This window comes from Semicossyphus pulcher, unplaced genomic scaffold (assembly GCF_022749685.1).
Source record: "Semicossyphus pulcher isolate SPU_LCO1_2020_fin unplaced genomic scaffold, fSemPul1.0.p SCAF_1, whole genome shotgun sequence".
In the NCBI taxonomy this organism is placed as follows: Eukaryota; Metazoa; Chordata; class Actinopteri; order Labriformes; family Labridae; genus Semicossyphus; species Semicossyphus pulcher.
Genome location: NW_027211603.1, coordinates 24,409,584 through 24,434,041, shown reverse-complemented (window position 1 = coordinate 24,434,041; position 24,458 = coordinate 24,409,584). Strand labels below are relative to the sequence as shown.

General features: G+C 39.4%; 2 protein-coding genes across 2 annotated transcripts; both read left to right on the top strand.

Annotated features, from left to right (window-relative positions):
• The first annotated feature begins 822 nt into the window (after window positions 1–822).
• kifbp (kinesin family binding protein) lies at window positions 823–8,653 on the top strand. Its single transcript, XM_069657942.1, has 13 exons — window positions 823–1,287; window positions 1,632–1,730; window positions 2,256–2,335; window positions 2,540–2,598; window positions 3,522–3,646; window positions 3,990–4,083; window positions 4,262–4,374; window positions 5,127–5,276; window positions 5,615–5,689; window positions 6,556–6,718; window positions 6,868–7,042; window positions 7,138–7,323; window positions 7,840–8,653. Exons 1-13 carry the CDS (start codon window positions 832–834, stop codon window positions 7,997–7,999), a joined length of 1,935 nt encoding a protein of 644 aa, XP_069514043.1. The 5' UTR covers window positions 823–831; the 3' UTR covers window positions 8,000–8,653.
• A 7,539-nt stretch (window positions 8,654–16,192) lies between these two features.
• srgn (serglycin) lies at window positions 16,193–23,896 on the top strand. Its single transcript, XM_069663591.1, has 4 exons — window positions 16,193–16,404; window positions 18,297–18,438; window positions 22,748–22,965; window positions 23,057–23,896. Exons 1-4 carry the CDS (start codon window positions 16,350–16,352, stop codon window positions 23,161–23,163), a joined length of 522 nt encoding a protein of 173 aa, XP_069519692.1. The 5' UTR covers window positions 16,193–16,349; the 3' UTR covers window positions 23,164–23,896.
• The last annotated feature ends 562 nt before the right edge of the window (window positions 23,897–24,458 follow it).

Sequence of the window (24,458 nt, the reverse complement as noted above, 5' to 3'; positions counted from 1 at the left end):
CAATTCTGAAAGTACAAATCGAATTAACTGGAAATGAAAGAAGATTATTTCATGTTATCTTTCCTGATTTATGCATACAAGCTTTTCTATAAAAAGAGCTTCAGAGAGAGCTGGATAGTCCGTGCATGGTCGGGTAGTGAAAGAATAAACTAAAAACAGATCTAAGATCAGATGATAAGATCAAAGATATTTCAGATATAAGATAAAAATAAATAAAACAAATAAATATACATAAATGCAGAAAATATACAGTATAAAATTGATGCATTTACATTGATGAGCAGAATTTTATTTTGTACAACTGGAGATTTTTCTGCCAGAAAAATGTAGATGAGTAAAAAAGGACAGTATTTTCCTCAAGAATGAAGTAGAAGAGAGGTATAAAGTGACAAGAAATGGAAATACTCACCAAAAAGAAAATCAACTGGTATTTAAATTGTGTATCCCCGACAAGAAAAACTAAATGGCTTGTTTTTCTTTCTTTTCTTTTCTTTTTTTAATGAAAATCAAATAACCATCTGTTTTTTGTTCTATGATTTCTGATTCTAAAAGGAAAATTCAGAAGACCAAAAAGTAACTCCAAACTACAGCGTAGTTGATTAATGTACGAATTATATTTTGCGAGAAAGGTACTAAAAATGAGAGAAAATGAAAAGAAAGACACGAATAGATAGAAGAATAGAAGTATAAATTTTATTATTATTATCTGTATAAAAAAGTAGAAAATAGAAATACAAGAATAGAAAGACACGAGTGGATTAATACCAGTAGATGGCAGTAACGCAATGAAAATGATCCAGCTTCACTGCAACGAAGAAGAAGCAGACCAACATGGCGTCGCTCAACAGTAACGAGTGGAGAGCTATCTGCGACAAATTCACCAACGCCCAAAACCTCACTGATGTGGAATCACGAAATGACCCAGAAAATGACCCATTCCGCTCAAAGTACAAAGCCAGGGAGCTCCTCAGAGAGATTTACTGCTCCTTGAAGAGTTTGGAGGCCGGTGAGGGTGAGGAGGACATCGGCGGAGAGAGCGGAGAGCAGCGGCCGGTAGAACCGACAGAGATCGGGCAGAGGGAGGATGGGTTCGGTCAGGGCTTAAGCGGAGACTCACCAGAGGGGCTGCGGGCCGCTAAACTCGGGGCTGTGGAGTATTATCTGGGCGTCAACCATGTCGATACAGAGGAGCTGTCAGCCGGGCAGGAGCATCTGATGAACTGCATGAAACTGCTGGAGAGATTCAAAGTGTCGTCAGAGAATGTGTCGCTGTTTATCCATGTCAGGGTAAACAGCTGATGTACATATAATAATGCTACAGAGCTAAATAGCCAGTCTGTTAGCTGTCCAGGCACAAGTAAACAACGCCATACAAGAGTGTTGAGTTATATATTTTTTTTAAAAGGGAAAAGAGGGTTGTGAACCTGAAAACTTGTTTGTTATCACTGTTTTTATTTATTTTTAATTTGCTAATCCATATAAATTGGTAATGACATCATCATTAGTTTAATTATAATGCTTTGTAAATGCACTACATTTATCTTGCCTATCCATATTATCCATTTGAAGCACTAGTAGGAGATTAGATGGTGTTGATCACTTTCTTATGTATTTTCTACGTGTGTCATCAGAATCAGTTGGGCATCCTTTGGGCGGGCCGAGATGAGACGGAGATGGCTCAGGGATTCCTTGAAACAGCAGAATCCATCTACAAACATTATATGACGGAGGTAAGGTTGATTTCACGTGTGGTTGTAATAACAAAGCAAGAAGGACTATAGCAGAAGAAAATCACTGCAGTGTGAGGATACAGACAACCTGTTTGCATCCAAGTACAATCTAACAGATTATCCAGTGTCATTATTGTAGTTTCTTACCACTTATAGCTGTCCTCGCGTGACTGAATCGTTGGTTGCCAATTGAGATTTTGCTCACTTATTAATCATAGGCAGTATGTGTCAGCAACAACAAGTCAAACTTCTGGATTTAACCATCAGCCTGTATTTTAAGTAAAAAGTTGACTACATATTGTTAACATTTCAGAGTCTCAGATTTTTTGAAGGAGCTTCATTATTTTTAAAAATAATTCTTACTTGTAAATTCAGCATGCATTAAGCACGCAGCTTAGTTGTTAACTGTAAATTTGTTTACACCATCATTTACAAGGACAAATTGAACTAAGAACTATAACAATGACAATGGTTAAATCCTCTTCATAAGCAGCCATGGCTGTTCTGTTTTCATTTTTTTGTCAGGAGGGGAGTCCTCCCACTGATATGACAGAGTACTTCACTACTGAGGAGAAGCTGCTGACACATCAGGAAAGGACCAAGAGGTAACTCAACACATATTTAAATATACAAATGTAAGTTTTCTGACTTTCCTTTACTATCCATGCTATTTAGAAAGTTTGCATGATAGTAGCAATTTATAAGCAAACTCTAGGTTAATTTTGAATGTTTATCTTCTGTTCTCTGCCGTTTCCATTTCCCTTTCAACATTCACCTGTTCGCTCTTTGAAAATTCTTTTCATCCTCAGGTTTGAGTTGGCATACACTCATACCATGTACTACCTTGCTCAAGTCTATAAAAACCTAGGTGAGTCAGATCTTGTTTCCTTTAGAAGTCATCTCTTGTAAATTTAGTACTTACATAATACATAATACATAATACTTTAATGCTCTATGTTAAACATATATATTAATGTGTACTAATGATGGTATTGAAATGACATATCTCTGTGATCCATTAACATCCACTATTATCTTGCAAAAGCCCTTTGAGGATTATTTAAAGTCCCGCCCCAGTCATGTTTTAAAACATATAAAAATACTCTGCTTAAAATAATAAATTGTGTCCGATATGTTTTTTTCTGCAAAATACGTTTAATTTTCCTGTAAAATTCCTCTCAAGGCATCTCCTCCTTCTCCCTCATTAAAAATTCCCAAATCTGCATAGTCCCCGCCCACTATGCAAATTCAAAAACAAAACATCTCTACCAATGTTTCGTGGCAACTTGTTGAAACTTAGCTAGCTTGAAATGTAGTAATTAGTAGTAGTAACGTTAACGGTAGCAGTCAGTCGTGAGTTTGCAAAAATTACAATGGCAGTTGCGGCTGGCTCGCACATCGCCGAAGTGGTTGCCATAGGTACATTATGATATGCATAGCATCACCCTGTACATTAACGGGATTGGCTCCTTAGGTTTGCGACAACTCAAAGCTGCCAATCTGAAAACGTGTTGTTCAGCCTGTCCTTGGTACACTGCAGTTTAAAAGCAGACAGGCCCAGCCATGGAGATGACTGCTCATGTTGTCCCTGATATGTCTTGTAGCACATGAAAAACACCACATGGAGATGTTTACAAGGTTAATCAAACACTTGATTTTCACTGGAGGGGGGCTTTAAATCCATCAGTTCTAAGGCATTAGACTCATTCATACAATAGACTGTGTCTTGTTATGGTCGTACATAGCTTTATTTTACAATGGTTATAATAACTGAAGTGTTTTGTCTCCCAGGTCAAACTGAGCGTGCTGCCACCTACTGCCACAGCACCCTGCAGAGACAGTTACAGCTAAATCAGTTCAGTCCAATGGAGTGGGCTCTGAATGCTGCAACACTGTCACAGTATTACATCACCAAGGTTAGGAATGGATTGATTAGGACTGATTGTAAACAATTGATTTAAAACCTTCAATCTCAAACAATTTAGCCTTTTATTGTCCAAAATAAGTTAATCTGTTTAAGGAGAAATTATTGTTTTGTTGTGCATTCGGCACAGTTTTCTCTGATCCCTAAATGTTTCTTTGTTGTTAAAGTTGACATGATGTCAAATATTTTTGACTATTCGCCATGAAGTTTGGTTGAAATAATCATCTATATTAAAAAATAATCTCTAGTTGTCCAATAGTATCATCAGTGTAGTTTGTTGTCAGTATGTTTAAAGTAATAAGGTGGGTGTGTATATGCGCATGTGTGATTTTTAGGGCCGATACATGGAGGGCAGGCATTGCCTCTCAGCAGCTACTGTCATATCAGGATTGGCAGGAGAGGTTCCTTCTGAGGCTGCTGCACAGGAGAGTAGGTATCTGTTTTAATATTGAATAGTATACATATCAAAATTACCTAGTTTGCTTATTTCCCTTTGTCCTCTGTAGCCCACATCAACTACAGTGGGTCAGACTGTAGAGGACCCATCATTGCCTACCTCCCTTCATAAACTGCCTTTCTCCTCTTCTCCTCCCTCTGCCTGCTGCAGGTGAGACAGAGAGGGACCGCAGGGAACAGCTCAGACAGAAGAGGGCAGAGATTGCCAGATGTTGGATTAAATACTGTCTGAACTTGCTGCAGGATGCTAAGAAGCTACTTGAGGTACTGTGTGTGTGTGTGTGTGTATGTGTGTGTGTAGGCACTTATGTGCGACTGTGGGTGTTTATAAAATCTTTTTACTCAAGTGCACACTTTACATATAAATAGTGCTTTCCAACTTGGCCGAAGGAAGGAACACCACCCAAAAATGACACAACTTTATCTGAAGAAAACCCCGGGGATAAAATTTAGGACCAACGATAATATTTAAATATACATATGATGATTACTTTTACTTGACTGTGTTTTATTACAACCAAACCTTGATTCCGTAAGTGTAAACTGCAGCCCCCTTGTGAGCCTTGAAGGTATTGCAGGTGGACCGCAGGAAGTCATGACAGACAGACTGACGGACTGAGTTTATTGATCCCAAACTGGGGAATTGTGGCTTCACAGCAGCAGGTTATCAAAGCGAATACAACACAGGAAAAAAAAACACACAGTAAAATTAACCCTAACACTAGAAGAAGGAATATATACATCCAGGCATTCTAACAGCAATAATAAATAATAATCTCAACTATATTAATCCAAAATATAAATTTACAATAATTAAAAAACTTGTGGGCTCCAGCATATATTTAGATTTCATATTGGGCCGCTGCATTCTTCAGAATGGAAATGGCTGTTTATCTGTGTGTTTACTTTAGTTTCTGTTTACATGTCCACATACTTGTGTGTATCTGAGCTTAGATCTACATAATTGTGTCTACTGTGTCTTTAAATGTTTGTGTTTTATGTGTTTTTGTTACCAGGACAACATTGGGGAGCTGGATACAGATCGTCAAGAAGAGCTGAAGAGGGCGAGGAGACGTGAGGAGGAAGAGGAGGAGAAGGAAAGGAAGAGTGCTCTGCTGTTTGGCTCTGAAGACACCTTCGACTCCATCGCTAGCCTGGAAGAAAAGGTCTCTATACTGTGTTTGAAACAGCTTGTGCTTCTAGGAACGGTTTTATTAAATTATTACATCATGTTTTATTACAGCTATACCATTATTTCACCATTATGTCAGTAGCAGCAGAAATGATTCTCTTTGTTAATCATAGTTTTGAATAGAAGCTATTTTTTATATTTCATGTTTAAGACTTACATCTAATATTTTGAATTGATAGTATCCCGCCATATATCAAAAGCATAACCAAATTTAGGACAAATCTAATAATAAATACAGCTTTAAGTCTGCTGTACCATTAGAGAGGGCCAGGTCAGTGCATGTGATCAACCTCTCCGTCTTGTGTTTACCAGGTGAGCTCTTTGTTCCCACTGGACTTCACTGAGGCCAGATCTGTATTTTTAGTGGGACAGACTTATGTCACACAGGTATGCGCACACACACACACACAATCACACACAAACACACACACACACACACACACACCTACACACACACACACACACACACACACACACAAATAGTATGCTGCTTTCTTTCTAACTATGCCCAAAAAGATTTGAAGCTTCAGGACTTCATATAGGTCATAAAGCCCGCCTCCTCCGTGTTAACAGATGGGACATGAGTCAAACTATAAAATCAAAATACACATCAAATACATTTTTCTCAAACATGGTTTCTGTCATTATAAGTACTTCTTATCATGCTGATTTAATTTATCTGACAAGTTTAGTTTTAATTAGTTATTTGATGCTGTAAAAAGGATGATTGACAGCTCTGTTGACAAATACGGCTCCTGCAGCTGATCTGCTCCTGATTAGCAGAGTAGAGGAGGAACAGCGAGAGGAAACGTATCTTCCCATATCTGTAAATGTCTGCTTCAGACCAACACAAGAAGCTGTTCTGCTGTTAAATAAGCTGGCGTGCGGGGTCCTTGCTGGGTTTTTTTTATCTGGACATTGTCATCTGATTATTTTTCATCATCCATACATGTTCCTTTTTTTTTTTTAATTATTATTTTTTGGGCCAGTTTGCCTTTATTTATAGGACAGCTGAAGAGCGACGTGAAATGTTAGGAGAAGAGAGTGGGGGATGACATGCAGGAGTCGAGCCTCCAGCCGCTGCTCCAAGAACTGTAGCTTCTGTATATGGGGCGCCTGCTCTATGCACTGAGCTAAACCAACGCCCCACATTTTACATTTTATAAAATGCCCAAAGCGATGAACTGACAATGTAAAGTTTTAACCACTAAACAAAGTGAACTGTCTCTCCATCCTTTCACTCACTCCTGCAGGCCAAGGACTACTTTGAGATGGACGGCTATGTGACCGACCACATAGAGATCTTGCAGGATCACAGTGCTCTGTTCCGGGGCCTGGCTTTCTTTGAAGAGGATCTTGAACGCCGCTGCAAAATGCACAAACGACGAGTTGACATGCTTGAGCCAATATGCAATGGTAATGTGAGCTTTAAAGAATCCTTTCTCTCCTTCTTTGTTTTCATACGATAGAGTACAGTGGAAAAGGTGAAAACAAATTAAGTTGAAAGTTTTGGACCTAGAGGAAACACAGTTGATTTAACTTTGTCTGACTCTGTTTCTCCACAGACTTAAACGCCCAGTATTACCTAATGATCCGCAGACAGCTCATGTTTGAGTTGGCTGAGACCTACAATGAAATGATGGACCTCAAGCTAACTCTGGCAAACAGACAAGCAGACACACAATCCCTAGATAACCACACTATTAAGAAATTCAACCATCTCTGCTCCGCCTCTGCCAAGTGAGTGTATGCATGTCTGTGTGTGCCTCGTGTGTGTCTGTGCATCTACATTTATTTAATCTCAGTTAAACTTACTCATCTGTTCTCCTCTCCAGATTCTTCCAGATGTTCCTGGACTCTCTGTGTTCTCCGGAGGGGAAGGTTCCCGAGCACCTGGAGGAGGAGGTGCTCCGACCGGCTCTGGTGGCCCGTTTCAGAGTCGCCCGACTCCACAGCCGTCTGATCAGCTCTGTGCCCTCTGTTCAGCTGGAAAACCTCGACAAGTCTCTGGAACACTATAAGTAAGATGTTAACAGTTATTCTTAAGTATGGAACACGGCCTCCTAGTGGGCTGTAAAGGTACAGCAGTAAAATACATTTTACAATTTCCTTGCTTATTTTCCTGCTTTACAAATTGTTACATGTATGTAGATAGATAATTTATTACCAGTGCATACTGATAGATTAAATATAAAATAAAAATATATTAGGAAATTCTTTTTTTTTAGTCTCAAATGTTGATCAAAGGTTTGTGATTAGAGGTTTTATATGGTCCCTGAATATCTTCAGATTTTAAAGTGGCCCCCGGTATCCCTGTGTTTGGGAATGACTGCTCTATAGTTTGACAGTAAACAGTTAATGTTACTATAGAAGTGTAAGACAGAATGAAACACAGGTGTAGTATTGGGACATAATTTTTTAAAAGCAAAATAAATGGCAAAATTGTTTTGCTTTACAGCATACATGCCCCTATCTGCCTTGATGTTTATAACATATAACACACTGACTGTCACTTTCATCCTCCACCTGCCGTCTAGATACGTGGTGCAGTACTGTCAGGCCCACCCTGAGGCTACCGCTGCTGTGGAGACAGAGCTGGAGCTGAGCACGGAGATGGTCGGCCTGCTGCCTCTCAAAATCAACCGCCTCAAAGCGAGGATGACTCTGAACAACTTGAGTGACACCACTGTACACTGACTGAATGATGGTTGACTAACAGTGTTAATCCAACCACATGAACCAGTCAGTGAATTTACCACCTTACAGTCAATGAACACACCTAATAATTGGAGAAATTGGATGGCAGATTCACCGCCTCTCGTGCTTATTTGCATCTGTGAAGGCCTCTTTTTTTGTGCAGTTGCATACATAACACACTGTACACATAAATGTGCTCTCCTCTGTGTAGTAAAGTGTTTGAGTAATTGACTGCGAATTCAGCTGACACATAAAGTGTACTCTCTGCAACATTAACGAACAAGTTCAGTGTGTTTCATACTTTTTTTTTGTTAATCACATTGGTTTTTATGTCATGTGGCTTTATTTTGTTTAAAGCACTTCAGCACGCTAATGGCCTTCTGTTTCCAGGGTTAGTGTAACCATGGCAATAACAATAGACTGTCAGATGTACGCATAGTTGATTTGATCCAGTTGCTTGTTCTGCCAATGTTTGAAACATCAGTAAAGTGTACTTTACCACATTGATTCTGGTTTATTAGACATGATAATCTGCATGATGACCGCTACATCCTGTTGAATCTATCTGTATAATTCCTGTCTCTGAGGAATCACTATATGATCCTGTTCATGTGTTGTAGATACTGTATGTTATGATATTAAACTAATGAAATAATGCACACTAAGCAAAAGTAGAAGTGCTTTTTTTGGCTTGCAATGACAAGCTGGGCATAAAATATGTCCTCCACCTTTTCACTACAAATTACCAAGTAAGGGATAATGTATCCGTATCCCCTCTGTGTTCCGTTTAATGTTTACTTCATGTGCCGTCTTCAGTTTTGTAGATCTCTGTCTCTTATGTCTTTGCATCTTTTAACCTCTCTTTCTTTCTCTCCGCTGTTTTTGTCTCCTTTCTTTCTTCCCTCTGTAAACAGGCCGACGTAAATTTACTGGACTTCTTCTGGCAGATTGGTATGATGAAAGTTGGTCCTCCGGATTGTGTGATTAAAGCATCCCTAGCAACGGTCTGTTATTCATAGCAACAGTCTGTTATCGAGAAATAGCAGAACTCTGAATGGCGTAATCAACCAATCAGAATGTTCCTGGGTCAATGTGACTGGGTGCATGTTTTATCACCCAAGAGTTGTCTCCTCATGGGGTGATGAGACACCTCTTCACTTCTGGGTCAAATTGACCCGGTCACTTAAATCAAGCCAAATGAGAAGATGATGAATATATGGAAAGCCTCCAGAGAGATCATGGCTCGAAATATGGGCCTGCCTGTTTCTGCATCCCACAGACTGGCTGTCGATTCATCATTCGACTTATCGACCCCAGTCAGTATGAGGAGCCCCAAATACGGATGTAAATGCGTTTCATCCATCTCCTTCCAAACCACGTCTCCCTTCTAGATTAGTAGTGTCCAGAAGGATTTTCTGTATAAAATTAGGAACAATGAGCTCAAAAGCTGACTTGATGTCTGACACGAGTCACTGACACTTACTGTGACAATGTGGTGGATATCTTAGCTAATGTTTCTTTGTTACATTTTACATTGTGTAGCTGAGATTAAACTGCATTCACATGTGACAGCTAGCACAGATAAAGGGACTATTATTGTAATAAGTAAGAAAAGACACTCCCAGGTGATGTCACTTTTTTTTGCTTTTGCCTTTGTTTGACAGGAGAGCTGAAGAGAGACAGGAAATGTGGGGAGGTGAGAGTGGAGGATGACATGCACCAAATGATCGGCAGACCGGTAGTCAAACCTGCGATCAGTGCGTCAAGAGCTGTGGCCTCCACACACCCAATGATGTCACTTTTTGAAAATTGTTGGACAAGAAGTTTATTTTTAAAATTCCTGTTTATTCAGCTCCAGTAAGAGGAAGCTTTTGCGACATATGCCAGATGTTTGGGTGAATGTAGCGTTGCCGTAACTCTACGCTGCTTCCCTTCTGAGTCTCTGATGTGATGGGTTTATACATGGTCAAGTCTGGTGACACCATGAGGACAGCACCATCACAGCCACCTGAGTCCATGTGTCCTACTTTTGCAAATATTTAACACTGATGTTAGCTCTTTAAGGATATACAGAGAAAACATAATAAACAAGTGGAGAAAAAGAAACTAATGCGTATGCTTTGCTAGTTTGTCCTTTAACTTGTCACACATCTGTGCTGTAAGTGAAATATGTGAAGCAGGTCACATTGCGTCAGCCTCTTAAGCTTTTATTACATTAGTTTCTGATTCAAGAAATTAGAAATATGTGAATTAATCACTTTTACCCATAACTTATATCAAATAAATCAACTAGCCATCCCCCAATCACATACACTCAAAGCCAGGCAAGTCAAGTACTGACTGTGATTGCATATGTTATGAAACAGTAATTGAGGCCTCTTTAATACAAACAATTTCAATACATCAGAACCTGTAATTCCAGTTTATATTTATGCTCCCGTCAGCCTTTCTTTTGCTTGTCAAAACATGCATTGACGTACCTGCTGAGCTCAGGGCACTTAAATCTCAATTACTGTGAATGAGACCTCGCCAAGGATATTTATTGGAAAACCCTCCCTTAAGAAAACACACAGAGATTAACAGCACGTTTAGGATTATATTCACATTCATATCTGAATGTCTGAGGAGAATTTAAATGTAGATTTTAAATCATTCTGTTGATGTTGATGACTTTCTTTTGTCATGTGCCAAGAATATCAGTAGATGTGCTTCCTGGAACATCTGGTGTCCTGCGCTCTTTTGTTAAATCAAATTCACATCATGCAAGGAGTTTATGAAGCAAAGACATAAAGTTGCATTAACATCAATGACTTCAAAATGTCTTTGAAAATGTCAGAAAAGCTTTTGGGCCTCTTTGTTGTTGCTTCTGATGCTTGTCTTCGTCAGTGCTTGTGTGTGATCGGCCGTGTTTACCGTGCATCTTATCTCTGTTCCTTTTTCTTCTGAACTACTCTAGTGTCTGTTGAAAAAATAGACTTTGATCTAACTGATGTTATCAAATGAAGGTTCTGATAATGATGAGGCACATGAGGTAAATGCAGACTTTCTGTATATTCTCTTCACAGTTTCCCAACACTTGAAACAAAGATGCAGAGGAGTATGCTTCTACTTCATGATTCATCTAAATAGTGCACTCACAGCGGATTGTCAAATAGTCACGCAGAGTGTCCTAAATACATCTGATCTCACATGTCATGTGTGTCCTTCAAGAAACACTGATGATTTTTGCTTGGCGGGAATATCAGTCACTGCTAAACTTCCCCTTTTCTTTGGCCAAGTCTTGTATCTTCAGCACAATTCTGCATTTTGGTGAAATCGTCCCGTTGTGTTTGCGTATATGATAACGATGTGTGTGTTCACGGTGTTTCTGCATGAGAGATTGTGAAATTAGTGATGTCTCTGCTGCCAGACAATGGACGTGAATTCCACATAATGTGACAGGGGCGGGGATGGAAACCAAGCTGTCTATAAAACTTGACTTTGTATTGTTTTTGTAACAAACAGGCTGCTGTAGGGAAACACACATATATACTTTAAACATAATATGTCAGATTTTGGTGGCTGTATAGGCATTGTTGCATTTTGAATTTCTTGAGTACTGAATGTAGAGGAGAGGAGAGTTTACGGGAGGCATGTTGTGATGTGTTTTAGTGGGTATAAGTGTCATATGAATATGTAACTAACTGTGTGTGTGTGTGTATGTGTGTGTGAAGACAAGGCTGGGCAGGCTAGTGTGTCATTTCCTGAAGGAAAATGATAGCAACTGATGTTACCACTTCCTGCAGCATCATACTGAAGTGTCAGCACTCCTCTCTCTCTCTCTCTCTCTCTCTCTGCGTCTTCTCCTCTTGTCTAACACTGAAGAGAAATATGAGTGTACAGAGACACAGAAGAATTAGAAGAGGAGGAGGAAGAAGAGAACCATGGTCAATGTGAGGGGTGAAGCATTCAGCCCACAGAGCCACCTCTGTCTCTGTGGTACAAGAACTCGACAAATATTTGACAGAGGGCTGACAGTAACACGCACACACGCACACACACACACACACACACACACACACACACACACACACACACACACACACACACACACACAAAGGTCACTGGGTCAGAGGGAACAAAAAATAGCCCTTCAAACATCATAAACCACAGTTTGTTGTGTGTGTGTGCGTGTGTTCGTGCGTGTGTGTTGAGCAACTCTTAAAAATCTAAAAGAGCCTTTAAAAAAAGTCGGAGCGAAATACCAAAACATTTAAGATTATTTACTGCATGCTGATGCAGATCTTGCTTTAAATCATTGCTTTTCTCCAAAACATGTTTTGCTAATTGAGCGTTGGTTTGGCTCGCGTGCCAAGAAAACAATCTGATCTGTGCAGCAGCTTAACACAGTTTGATGAAGATTGAGTGGTGCAGGAAGATGAAGACATGTGAGATTAAACTGCCTGTTTTCACAAAATGTGACGATCACAAAACCACAGAACTTATCAGCATCAGCACAAAAGAACTCTGCGTTCACACCTGCTTTTAAATGTGATCTGTATCTGGATACATGATGGGGATGAAGAAAACACATGTTGATGGATGGGTTAAATGCATTAGTCCTGACTGTGCTTTAATACTAGGTGTAAGTGGAGTGTTTAATATAATTAAGACATAATTTGTTCATAATCTAGATCATTCTAACTTAATGTTCAGCTTTAACAAATTGAATATTTCACTGTACTATCTTTTACTATAAATATCAGATTTTCAACAAAGGGTTGGAAGAAGCAAATTAAGCAATATGACATGAGAGGGAGTGTTGTACTGAATGTACAACTCTGCCGCATGCTCTGCTGCAACAGCACGGACCGTACTCAGTTGATCCACCTCATGCATAACTTTCTGAGCAACAGGCTACAAACTGTACGGGTAGGCTCAACTACATCACCAGCACTCACCACCAACACTGGAGCCCTACAAGGCTGTGTGCTGAGTCCTTTCCTGTACGCACTCTACACCAACGACTGCATCAGCCCATCTGCCAGGACCACCTACATCAAATACTGAGACGATACAGCCATCCTCGCTTTCCTCACAGACGACAACTCCATCCTGGACTACCACAACACCATCATACACTTCACTCAATGGTGTGACAGCAACCACCTCTACCTCAACATCACTAAAACAAAAGATTTAATAATCAGCCCTCCCACCCCCCAGCACCCCATCACCATCAACAACCAAACAGTGGAAACAGTAGACAGTTTTAAATACCTTGGAGTGACCATAAACTTACCTTTGACCACCACATCACAGACATTTACAAACGTAGTCACCAGAGACTTTCAGTTATCCGTAAACTCAGAGGACTCTATGTTGCTCCACATCTCCTTCTGTTGCAGTACAAAACCATCATTCAACCCATTTTACTGTACTGCTCCACCTGCTTTTACAACATCCTCTCTGTTAGAAACCGGACTAAATTAACACGCATCACCAACACTGCTGCAAAAATCATTGGTTTACCCACACCCAACCTCACAGACTGCAGTAACAGGGCCATTACACGCATTGCAAACACAATAGAACAGGACTTCACACATCCACTGCATGACCACCTCACCCTGCTGATTCCTGCAGTGATAGCGGCCCTGAACAACAGGCCCCGCTGAGAGTGTCATGTCTTGTTTTTGTTTTGCCTTGTTTTGCACAGTGGTTGTCTACTTTGTCAATGTTTATTTGGAGTCTATGTATGTTTGTACAGTCTGTGAAAAAGAATTTCCCCTCTGGGATAATAAAGTTTAAAGTTTAATCCCGGCTGTGATTCGGTCGCAGATAATCACAGTCGTGATGATATTCAGTACAACATCATAACCTAGAGCAGGGGTGCCCAATCCTACTCCTGGAGAGCTACCTTCCTGCATGTTTTAGGTTTCTCTGTGCTCCACACCTGATTCGAATGTTTTGCTCATTATCAATCCCCTGAGAAGCTTCAGTTGATAATGAGCAGATCATTCAAATCAGCTGTGTTCAAGTACAGAGAAACCTAAAACATGCAGGAAGGTAGCTCTCCAGGAGCAGGATTGGGCACCCCTGACCTAGAGTATGATATTTTACAACAGTTAAACAAGCGGCAAAAAGTAAACAGCACGTATCAACAACAGATTCATTTTTGATAATTCCACAACTTAACTGAAACTGGACTTTTATTGCCAAGTAACACAAACATTCGACTTTGATGTACATGTACCTGTAGGTTATCTGTTATAAAGCAACCAGGGAAATAAGGGGCTGCTGTGTGATTCAGAGGTACCAGCTTGATTAATGTCTGCTATAATGTTAATTAAGAGTATTCAAACACCTGGCTGAGGCGGAGTGATACACGGAGTGAAAAGTCCCAGTGATGTTGTTCTCTACATCAGCACTCATGGAATGCCTCTTATCCAATCGGATTACTTGGTTGGTGCTAGAATAGTACATATTACATGCTGTATAATGTATATGCTCTGAAAATATACAGTCCCTCTTTTTTGTTTTGTTTTTGTCCATTTTCATTGTGGTCACACATCCTGACTCTCCGTGTGACGCTCCATAACACTGCACACTGCAGCCCATGAGTTATGCGTGAACTAAACAGGCCACAAGCTTATTGACAATAAAGTTTACTGTCTTGCACAACCCAGTTAAATTGAAATAACCACTGGTGCTCATTTTGGAGTCTTTTTTATAGAAGAGAAGAAAAGGAAAAAAGGAAAATCCTACAATGTTGTGATTCAGTTAAAATCTGTATTCTTCACTGCATTAGACTCATTAGCAACATCCCAAACATTGATCTCCTTGTTTCTTCTCGACAGACATGAAACGGTGACTATAAACTTTGACACTGTTCTTCTTCTTCTAATATATTTACTTTTTTAAAATCACATGCACTGCTGCTTCACATGCTTACAGCAGTAGCTACATCTCTGTGTGGATTTTCCCAGGTTTCCTCTTCTAGAGCCAAACAGGAGCATCGTGAGTAACTTGCGAGTCATCATCATGAGGGTTACTCTGATAAATACACTTCATCTGCCCGAGGCTCCGGGACATACCAGGTGTCAACACTGGAAATGTCCCGACTTGTGTTTACTGGCAGAGTCTTACATCACAGAAAGAGAGACACACAAACACGATACAAGAGGTGGAAGAAGACGTATTTCAATATTCTACCAAAGTAAAATCATTCATGCCAAAGTATAAAATACTACATTTCAAGCAAGAAACTGTTTTGTATGTTTCTCTCTGATCATAAAGGTCAGTGTGTTGTTGTTTTTGTGGAAACATTATTAATAAATATTGCAGGCTAATAAATGTGGTAGAGCAAAAAATACTGTTTATTTCTGAATACAATGGAGCAAAATCTAAGTATAGCGGACCAAAACAATTCAAGTACTAGTACTTAAAAACTGTACTTATGTACAGAACTTTATTAAATGTAGTCGTAACTACAAGCGTGCACAGGCCTACACAAACCTGCAGGACATGTGCAGACACATATAGACACAGTTATATGGAAAACAAAAGCATGCAACAGAGTACAATATCACACATATACACACTACACACAGCCAAACATTTGCACACTTTGTTGGTTCTTTACACTAGGTATCTAAGGGGATGAAGCTGTTTAGGTTTGGGGTGAAAGTATTTTAAGCCTGACTAGGTTTGGGACCTGCAGTGACTCCAGGTACCAAAGTCTCCTACACTCCCACAATACATTGCGCAGAAGTTGATCGTGTTGGTGTGCTACCTTTGTTTTTGTGGGTAGCCTTGTTAAGCTAAAAGAAAGCAAAGTTAACCCACAACTTAAGAAAGTAAAGTGGGGAATACACATCCATCCCACGCAAGTACGAATAGAGCGTAAAATTATTTTTTGCATGAAGTGAATGAAGCTAAAATGAAACAAATTTCAACTGCGAATCTCTCAAACAGTCTTCTTATCTCACTACAAAATAAACCCGCAGCCAATTAAGACAAACTTCAGCTTCCTCTCGCTCGTGTTATTATCAGAAAGTCAGATTGAATCTTAGCTGATATCTTGTGGTATTTCCTCAGACAGAGTACTGCGCAGTTACGCAAACTCCGACGAGCTGATATCTGATATTTGAGGCTGCTAATGCAAAAGTTTCCACTGAGGATGTTCAGCCACTTTCTACAGAGAAGACTTCAGGAAACCATGACGCATGCGGAGGGCTGAGCTCCTTCAAGAGGAGTTTGGCTGTCGGAGGCAGTTCACGCGTAATCTTCAGCACGCCAGGAAGCTGCACGCTAAAGGAGAGACTTTGTATCTTTTTGGAGGTTTTGTTAAAAGAAGAAGAAGCTGAGGATGAAACTGCTGTTGTTCGTCGTTGTGTCCTGCCTCGCCTTACATAACGGAAAGGGTAAGTGGACTATTTGAGAGTGGAAAATACTTGGTCACACTTTAGAGTTTATACGGACATTTTATTAGACAGGTTGTAGTGGAAACAATTTGTCATTTCACATGGTGACAGCTTAATGCCTTGATGGGATATCTTCACAATAAATCAGGTTTGAGGGCCAACAGGGGTCATTGATTGACAAGCAGAATGTACATTTCCCTCCCTGTGTCGGAATAATGTGATATCTTAACTATGACTCATTTGTTACGGTCAGGTTTCTCTCTCCTCACTGCTGGGCTGTACCGGAGAAAAAACACAACTTTAAACTGAAATTGAAACTCTGAAAAACCTGTCCCTTACTATCATAAGAAAAAAGGGTCAACACTTTCAGGTTCATGAGGGGAAATATGTAGGGGCTCTACCTGGCGTTGAATCGGAAAGAGAAATAGCGTGTCTGTTTCCGAGTTAAGTTTCGATGCGTCTCCATGAACACTGTGTACATTTCACCATCACACAAGTGACATTTCTTTTACAAAGAGGAAGAAACTAAACACATACGATCATTTTACGCTAAATTATATCTGCTTTGTTTTTGCCTCCAATAATAGTATTTGGCTTTAAACGGTGCTTTTTAAGTATTTATTATTATCAACATCCCGAGTATTTAACTGCGAACATCTGTTATTTATACCTTGCAGACCACAAATACGGTTTGGTCATATTAATTTGACAAGCAATATATATTAATACATTTTATAGTACTATATTTTTTGTTAACATTTATTTTGAAAGGTAATCTCATTAAGACAGGGGGGTTTGACTCCCAAGAGAGACCCGGCAAGGCATCAGCAGCTGAACTTTGGCAGAGGGGATTTTCATTACGCTGACAGATTAGATCAGAAACCATAAAAACAAGAAGTGCAAGTTGTATTCAGATTTTAAAAATACTATATACAGAAAAAAACTCCCACAGATTCTCGACAGCTTTCATGGAAGTTTATTAAAAATCCCCAAAGCAGCTTCAGTTCCTGCTATGAGATGTCCCAGTTATATTTAAAAGGGGAAAACATTTTCGCCTGCATTGTAGTTGTTATCAAGAGTCATCAAGTGTTTGACAGTCTGATACTGCGTTATGCTTTCTATTTCTGTAATTATTATTTTCTGTATGACCTTCTTGCTTCTGCTTTTTTACATGTTCGAAATAAATTTAATCTGATCCACTTAATTGGCTGATACAACCACCAGATAGACGAGTCTCTTTGGTAGATACCGTTTACTTTGTGGCAAAAGTCTCACGACAACATTTCAGGAGGAAACGTTGTTTCCTTTTACTTGAATTATGAGTTTGTTTTTAAGATTTCCTAAGAGAAATTGAATATTATGTAAAAGTTTTAGCCAATGCCAAAAGATCTAGTGTGTAGACAAAACAGGAAATGTGTGTTTTGAAAGAGCACTTGTGCAAATTTGGTTGTTTCATGAATCCAGTCAAAATCCCCCGATCAGATGATTAACATGAACTTTGTATTACGCAGACAGACAGTTAGTGTTATCTTTCACTTAATGCAATTTAAAAAACAGAGTTTTAACAAAGGATATTGGTGTAAAATAAGTGTTAAGATAAACAGTGTGATAAAGTTCCTGCCATGTGTTGAGAAGAAGCTGTGAAGCCGTTACTTATTTTCTTTAACATTACTCAAGAGGATAAACAGCTCTGAAGCCCATCAGGCCAACTGTCACTGCGCCCTGTTGCAGAATTCTGTTGTAATCTCCTGAAAATTGTCACACTGAACAGATCCAGATGAGCTGCCAGATGTTGCCCCAGAACGCTCTGACTGAAGTGAACAGTTGCAGTAAATGTTGCATGAAAAATAAGAGACACAAATGAACCATAAAAAATTATCTTGTCCTAACAGGAGCGCCGAGAACAGCTGTGTATAACTTTGTGAGATGTAACCCTGAGGGCGACCAGGCCAACTGTGTGACTCTACAAAGCCCAGAAATGAAATGGACTCCAGAGCTGCCGACCAAACTGCCCGCTTCAGCTGCACAGTACCTGTAAGTGTTTGTAACCTGTGCGTGTGTCTCTTTAAGAGTGTCATGGCTGTGTGTTGCTCAGAGTAAAGTGAGAGCAGCAGAGAGTTGACAAAAACAAAACAACCGTCTCTGTGATAATACAGCACGCTGCTGTCAGATAAATGCAGACTGTAAATATAGAAATGCTGATGCTGCATTGGATCTGTTACCTTGGTTAACACAACTCCAGAAACACTGCCTGTGTGTGTGTGTGCGTGTGTGTGGATTTACGTGTTAGGGTGTGTGTGTGTGTGAGTGTTTAGGAGCGTATAAGTGTGAGGTAGGAGGCCAAGAAAAGCCAAAATAGAAGACAACGTGGAGAGATAAAGAAAGACGCAGTGAGAGCCTGTCAGAGAAAGGGCAGAGAGGTTAGGAGAGCTGGAATAAGAAAGATTGAAACACTTTATCCTCTTTTTCATGTTGTCACACAGCACAAGAGCAGTAGCTGTTGAGCCACGGCCAACGTGTGACTGTATGATTATTTATATATACTTTTACCCAAATTTGTCTGAACTCAGTATTATTCTAAGTGTACATGTTGTGAAAAATCATGTTGTATATTCCAAAAACGAAAAAATACTGACTACTAATACTAACTTATTGTATCCAATAAGCTGTAAAGAGCAGTAGAACTATAGAAACTTACTTCCTGTTTAAAAACATAGTATTACTTATGTCACTGTAAACATGTTATCATTATATGTTAGTGGTAAACTGACTGTTTGGCTCCAAGTGCTTTTATAGGCATATTTGAGCCCTGTGTTCTGCAGACTACAATACAAAGTATAGTCAGTCCAGACTATAGATACCATATAAACACCAGAATGCTGCTCTGTCCCCCTCTGCATACAGCACTTACAGCATGCGTGCACTTTTTATTTTGAAAAACTTTAAAAAGTTTGCCTCACAGTTTTCCTGTTGGCAAGGGTTAACCAGGGGCACACTGTCTGTCATCATGTTCTCTATCACTATTTACTGTGGAGTTACTTATAAAATAGAAAATCAAACCCCTTTAAATTAAGTTTGTCTGTTTCTAATCTACTTGTCGAATGAGCGACCAGTCCAGTTAATCTCCACTCAATGCGCGCTAGGATAGTTTAAACCAGTGGTTCTCAACTGGTCTCCTAGCACCACCTCCTTAATGACAAGTTGTGAGCCAAATTTCAGATATTTTCAACCACTCACATTTATTTAAAGGGATAATAAGTAGGATTTTTCCTTGCATTTTGTCAACAACACATTCAAACTGGACCCCTCCTGCTTTGTCACCAGAAGCTCTCTCTCACTCTCTCCCACCCCGAGCCAACAAAATCACGGTTACCTTTGTGCTAGCATGCTAACCGCCGGTTAGCTTTGCTCTAGCCCATAAGTGATGATTTATATTATATTATATTTGTAAAAGTCTATATATTATATTTCAAGCAAAATCCTAATTATTATACCTTTAATGAAAAATGGTACAGTTTAAACCTGAGACCAATCGAAACATCACCGTATGTCAACATCACAAAAGACAACCGTATAATAGTCAACCAAAATGGTGCCAATACATAAGAGGAAAATATTCCCTCCACAGAAATATATGTTAAAAACTGCAACATAAATGCAACTACTGTCGGGCTCATCAAGTTTGAAGAATGTAACTGTAGCTGGGATTAGGCAATCAGTGAATACATGGAGTGTGACTAAACTACACTATGACTGCACGCACGTCATAGGAAACCCAAAATAAAACGCAGCATCGACTTTTTTTTTCCCAAGCACACATCCGCAACCCACTCAAAACTGCTTTGTGACCCACTTTTGGCTCCCAACCCACCAGTTGAGAACCATTGAACCATTATTGAAACTAATTGATTGCAAAGGTTCTTTAGCATCTTTTTTCAGCATCAGGGCATGTCAGTGAGACATATTTACGGTCATGATGACTTCATTTAAAATTGTCATGGTCAGTTGTTCAATAAATTTAAATAAACTGTCATTGGATTTTCACAGAAGTTCACTGTTACCGTTGTGTGTCAAGATATGCACATTTTCACGTCTGTTTCCTACCGCTTTTAAAACTTTCCACTTATAATCAACAGTCCATTTGTAATTTTGCATCAATATCTGTAAAAAATGGTTAAGCAGTTATGCCAAAAATCGGCTTTCATGTCATTAATTTGACCAAAAATGTGTTTTTCTCGTCCAGACAGACGTTGAACTTTGTGTTCTAACTGCTCCTTTTCACACCTCGTGTCCTCTGTGGCCTCTGCTGTGAAGAGTTCACCAGTTTTTTTTCTGTCCCAGTCCAACTTCTTCACAGTTTACCGTCAAACCCTGTCCACCTCTTTTGGCAAAAGTAATGAATAATATTTTAAATAGTTTCATCCTGAATGGAGTTTGAGCCATCGTTTTTATTAAAACTCTCTGTCCACGCTGTTTCATTTAGTCTAACTCGAACTACAAAACAGTGACCGTCTGGAATTAATGAGCTTGTAAAGACAGTGTGTGTGTGTGTGTGTGTGTTTCGCACATTTGGTATTTGTGAAAGTATTTCTGTTTAAATGTGTGGGAATGTTGAGAATGTATCTCAGTCTTCAACCTCAGTTTCCTCTTTTAGAGTTCTTCTTAACTGACATCGATCCTATCAGTTAATAACCTCATTAAAAAAAAGGAATCTTGCAAAAATGAAAACCACAAATCATTTTGAAACCAGCTGCAGTGCATCCATGTTGAAACCAGACAGTGTTTTAATGCTGTACAGCTTTATATTATCACTCTGCACATAAAGAACAATCAGATATCTTTCAGAGAAACACGGACGATTTAAGAGTTCCACATAAAAGACGATGAAATATGTAAAAAATGCTGCTTCATATCACATTTTGAAAAGCATATTTTCTCTATCATATATTTCAAAGACACAAATGGCCTAAAAAAGGTGGATGACATAGGTAGTTTTCATCAGCATCGAGTGAAAGTCTGAAAACAAGGTACACTGTGTGCACGAGAGGCAAGACGACAGACAGCAGGAGTTGGAAAAGTTGTTTGGAGAAAGTGAAACTATTTGTAAATGTAGATCATTATTATGAGTCCTATCTGGCCTCCTGCATCACTTTAGCTGTCTTAAAAACACAGCGGCCTCAGCACCTCGACTTAGCAGCTCGCCTCCAACAGGAAGCCGGAGGGAAGTGCTGAGAGGAAGTGGGCTGTGACGCCCGGTGCTTCTGGTCTATTGTTTGTGTCTGCGTATGTGCCACACTAGTGTGATACTCATGTTTGAGAGGTATCAGGTTAATTCTAAGTGTTTTATGATTAGATTATACATGTTGGAGCCTGAATTATGTGTGGTTATCAAACTTTACCTTGATAAAGTTGTATTGCAGAGCTTATAGAAGGGTAGGACAGACGAGCACAGTCTGCACAAACCCACAAAGTCCTGGTTTAGTGGAAACTTCTGTGACATCATCGGCCTACCTAGTGTGGGTATTTACAAGCTGCTGTTTCCTAACACTTCTGCCTGCTCCTGATAATTATTTAAATGGAAATCAGCCATTTTTCTTCACACAGCTTCAACTTAAACAGCATTTTTAGTAAAAACACATTAAACTGTGTGTTTTGGTTGTTGTTACTTTGCGGACAGACATGTTTTTAGGATTAATTGTTTGTAAAATGTCAGAAAATAGTAAAAAAAGCCTTTTATATTTTGCCAAGCAGATGTAGGAGATGAATTCAAAGAGATGTAATCAAAGCTCTTATTCAAAGAGACACATGATGAAATATGACTTGATTATCCAGTAGGTCAAAGTAAATGTTCTCTTCATCGCCTGATTGATTGATAGAATTATCGCTGCTGCTGTAATGTGCAGAGTGTGACACCAGTAGACAGTTTTATGACGAATCTGCTGAATGGAAGTTTTGGAGGGAGAAAGGCAGAAAGTGTTTGAATGAGGAACTTACAAACTTGAGCATAATTACGAGTGACAGATTCTGAGTCAAAGGGAGGTTAAAGGAAAAAAGTGCTTCAAAGAATATCTGGTTTAGTTTAGTTTGTTTTGGGAAAAACCACATCACAGACAAACTGTTATTTGTCTGAAAACACGACAAGGACAACTTTTAAAGCTTAAAGTGAAAGTACAGCCATGCTAAAGGAATGTCTGATGTTTGTGAAGTGTTACTTTTGTTGGCTTAAATGTCAGACGTGAGGTAACACAGACAAAAGTCTTGTTTATCAAAGTGATGAAGCTGGATCTCAGCCCACCAAACTCCATCACCATTTTTCAATGTCTGACTCTCGTTCTGTTTCCAGAGAGGCAGAGCCTGTGGAGGATGAGAGATCAGTGAAGGAGGAGGAAGAGGAGGAAACACCGATGCTGGGTGAGGAGGGGGAGTCAGCGCCGGTTTACCTGCATGAGGAAGGTTCTGGTTATGAAGGCTCTGCATTTGATTACACATACATGGCAGACAAGTCCATCGAGTCTGGATCAGGCGCGTCTGCCACAGAGAAATACTTGGAGCTTCAGAAAGGTAACTTTTTAAAGAGATGTTGACATGGGTTTCTAAGTCCCAATTTTTCATGCTCCATGATCTCTGAACTGTTATTTTTCTGTGGTTGTAGGTGAGGAATCAAGGGTCCTGAGGCGACTGTTCCCGCGCAGGTCTCTGGTTGGTGAATCCAAACCAGAAGAGCATGAGCTGAGAGAAGACCACCTGCTGCAGCTGTAGGCTGAACACACAGCCCCTCACACACACACGTACACAAGGCTTGCATCTATTTCCACCCTGTTTATTCAAAAAGTATTTTATCACCATGTGGTCATGGAAAATCTTGACAAGGGCCAAATGTATAGGAATATATATTTTGTATTATCATTGATGGAAAATATTGTCTTTCGCATCAAAAGATCTTTAAACAAGGAAAACGTGCCCACCAACGTCAAAGAGATGTATGCATTTATGAGGCATACAGTCACTTTAATTTAGTCCAGCTGTATGTGTTTGTTGTTATTTGGAAAATAAGTGTAAGTAGGACTATGCTTTTTAATATGAAATTTAAAACAAGCTTTAAAATAATTGTCATACCAGTGCAATAAGATCAGACACTTTCTCCAGCCATTGTTCAATCAGAGCAGCTTCAAAGCTTTTCTTTAGCTATGAGGCATGTGCTGCTTCAAGACACACAAAAAACAAAACTGTATTTATGTGATTTGATCCCTTTGTCTCAAATGTAATTATACCCAGGAAGGTTGTGCAACCTTTTTAGGGATCTTCAGCTCTTCAATGTTGAACTAAAGAGTCTTGCAAACCCAAATCCCTCAGGACTGGACTCATGCAATCTTAACCACTGTGAGCTGGAACATATTCTAAATATGTATTCTGCACTTTTATGTACTCCAACATGAGCTGCGTTGTCAAAGTTGCATTTTGAATACTTCCATGAATAAAGGATTTATAACAACTTTTTGGATTGTTTTCAGTATATTTTATATAAACTTGTTATTGTATGTGTTCTAATGTTTACGGTGTCTCCTCAATCACTTGCGTAGTTGTAGTGTGGATGACTACAACATAGAAAATTGAAGGAAGTAGCAGCACAAAGCCAATACAGCTTGAATACAGTAGGCCTATGTATTGCCTGAGCATCTGGTACAAAACATTTTTCACAATAGACAAAACAATCAATATGCTCAATGGACAGCTGAAATGTGTTTTTATAATAACAGGAACAAATGGTGAGCAACTCCTAAAACTCCAATAAAGACAGAGAAGCACTCAGGCCGATGTTATTCCAATAAAAGCTCACATTTATCCCTGTATTGTAACAGCTTATGTGTTGAACAATAAGTAGCAAGAAATTGCAGTAGAGAAATGGCAATAATATGCCAGAGATAAGCAGTGTCATGTTTAGTTTGTCCACCAGAGGGCACTGATAAGCTGATTATTTCACTGTAAAATGTCCCAGTCATGCAGTATGCAGTATATTTCCCCCAATACAGTTTTTGTCACAGTTAAAAAAAAAC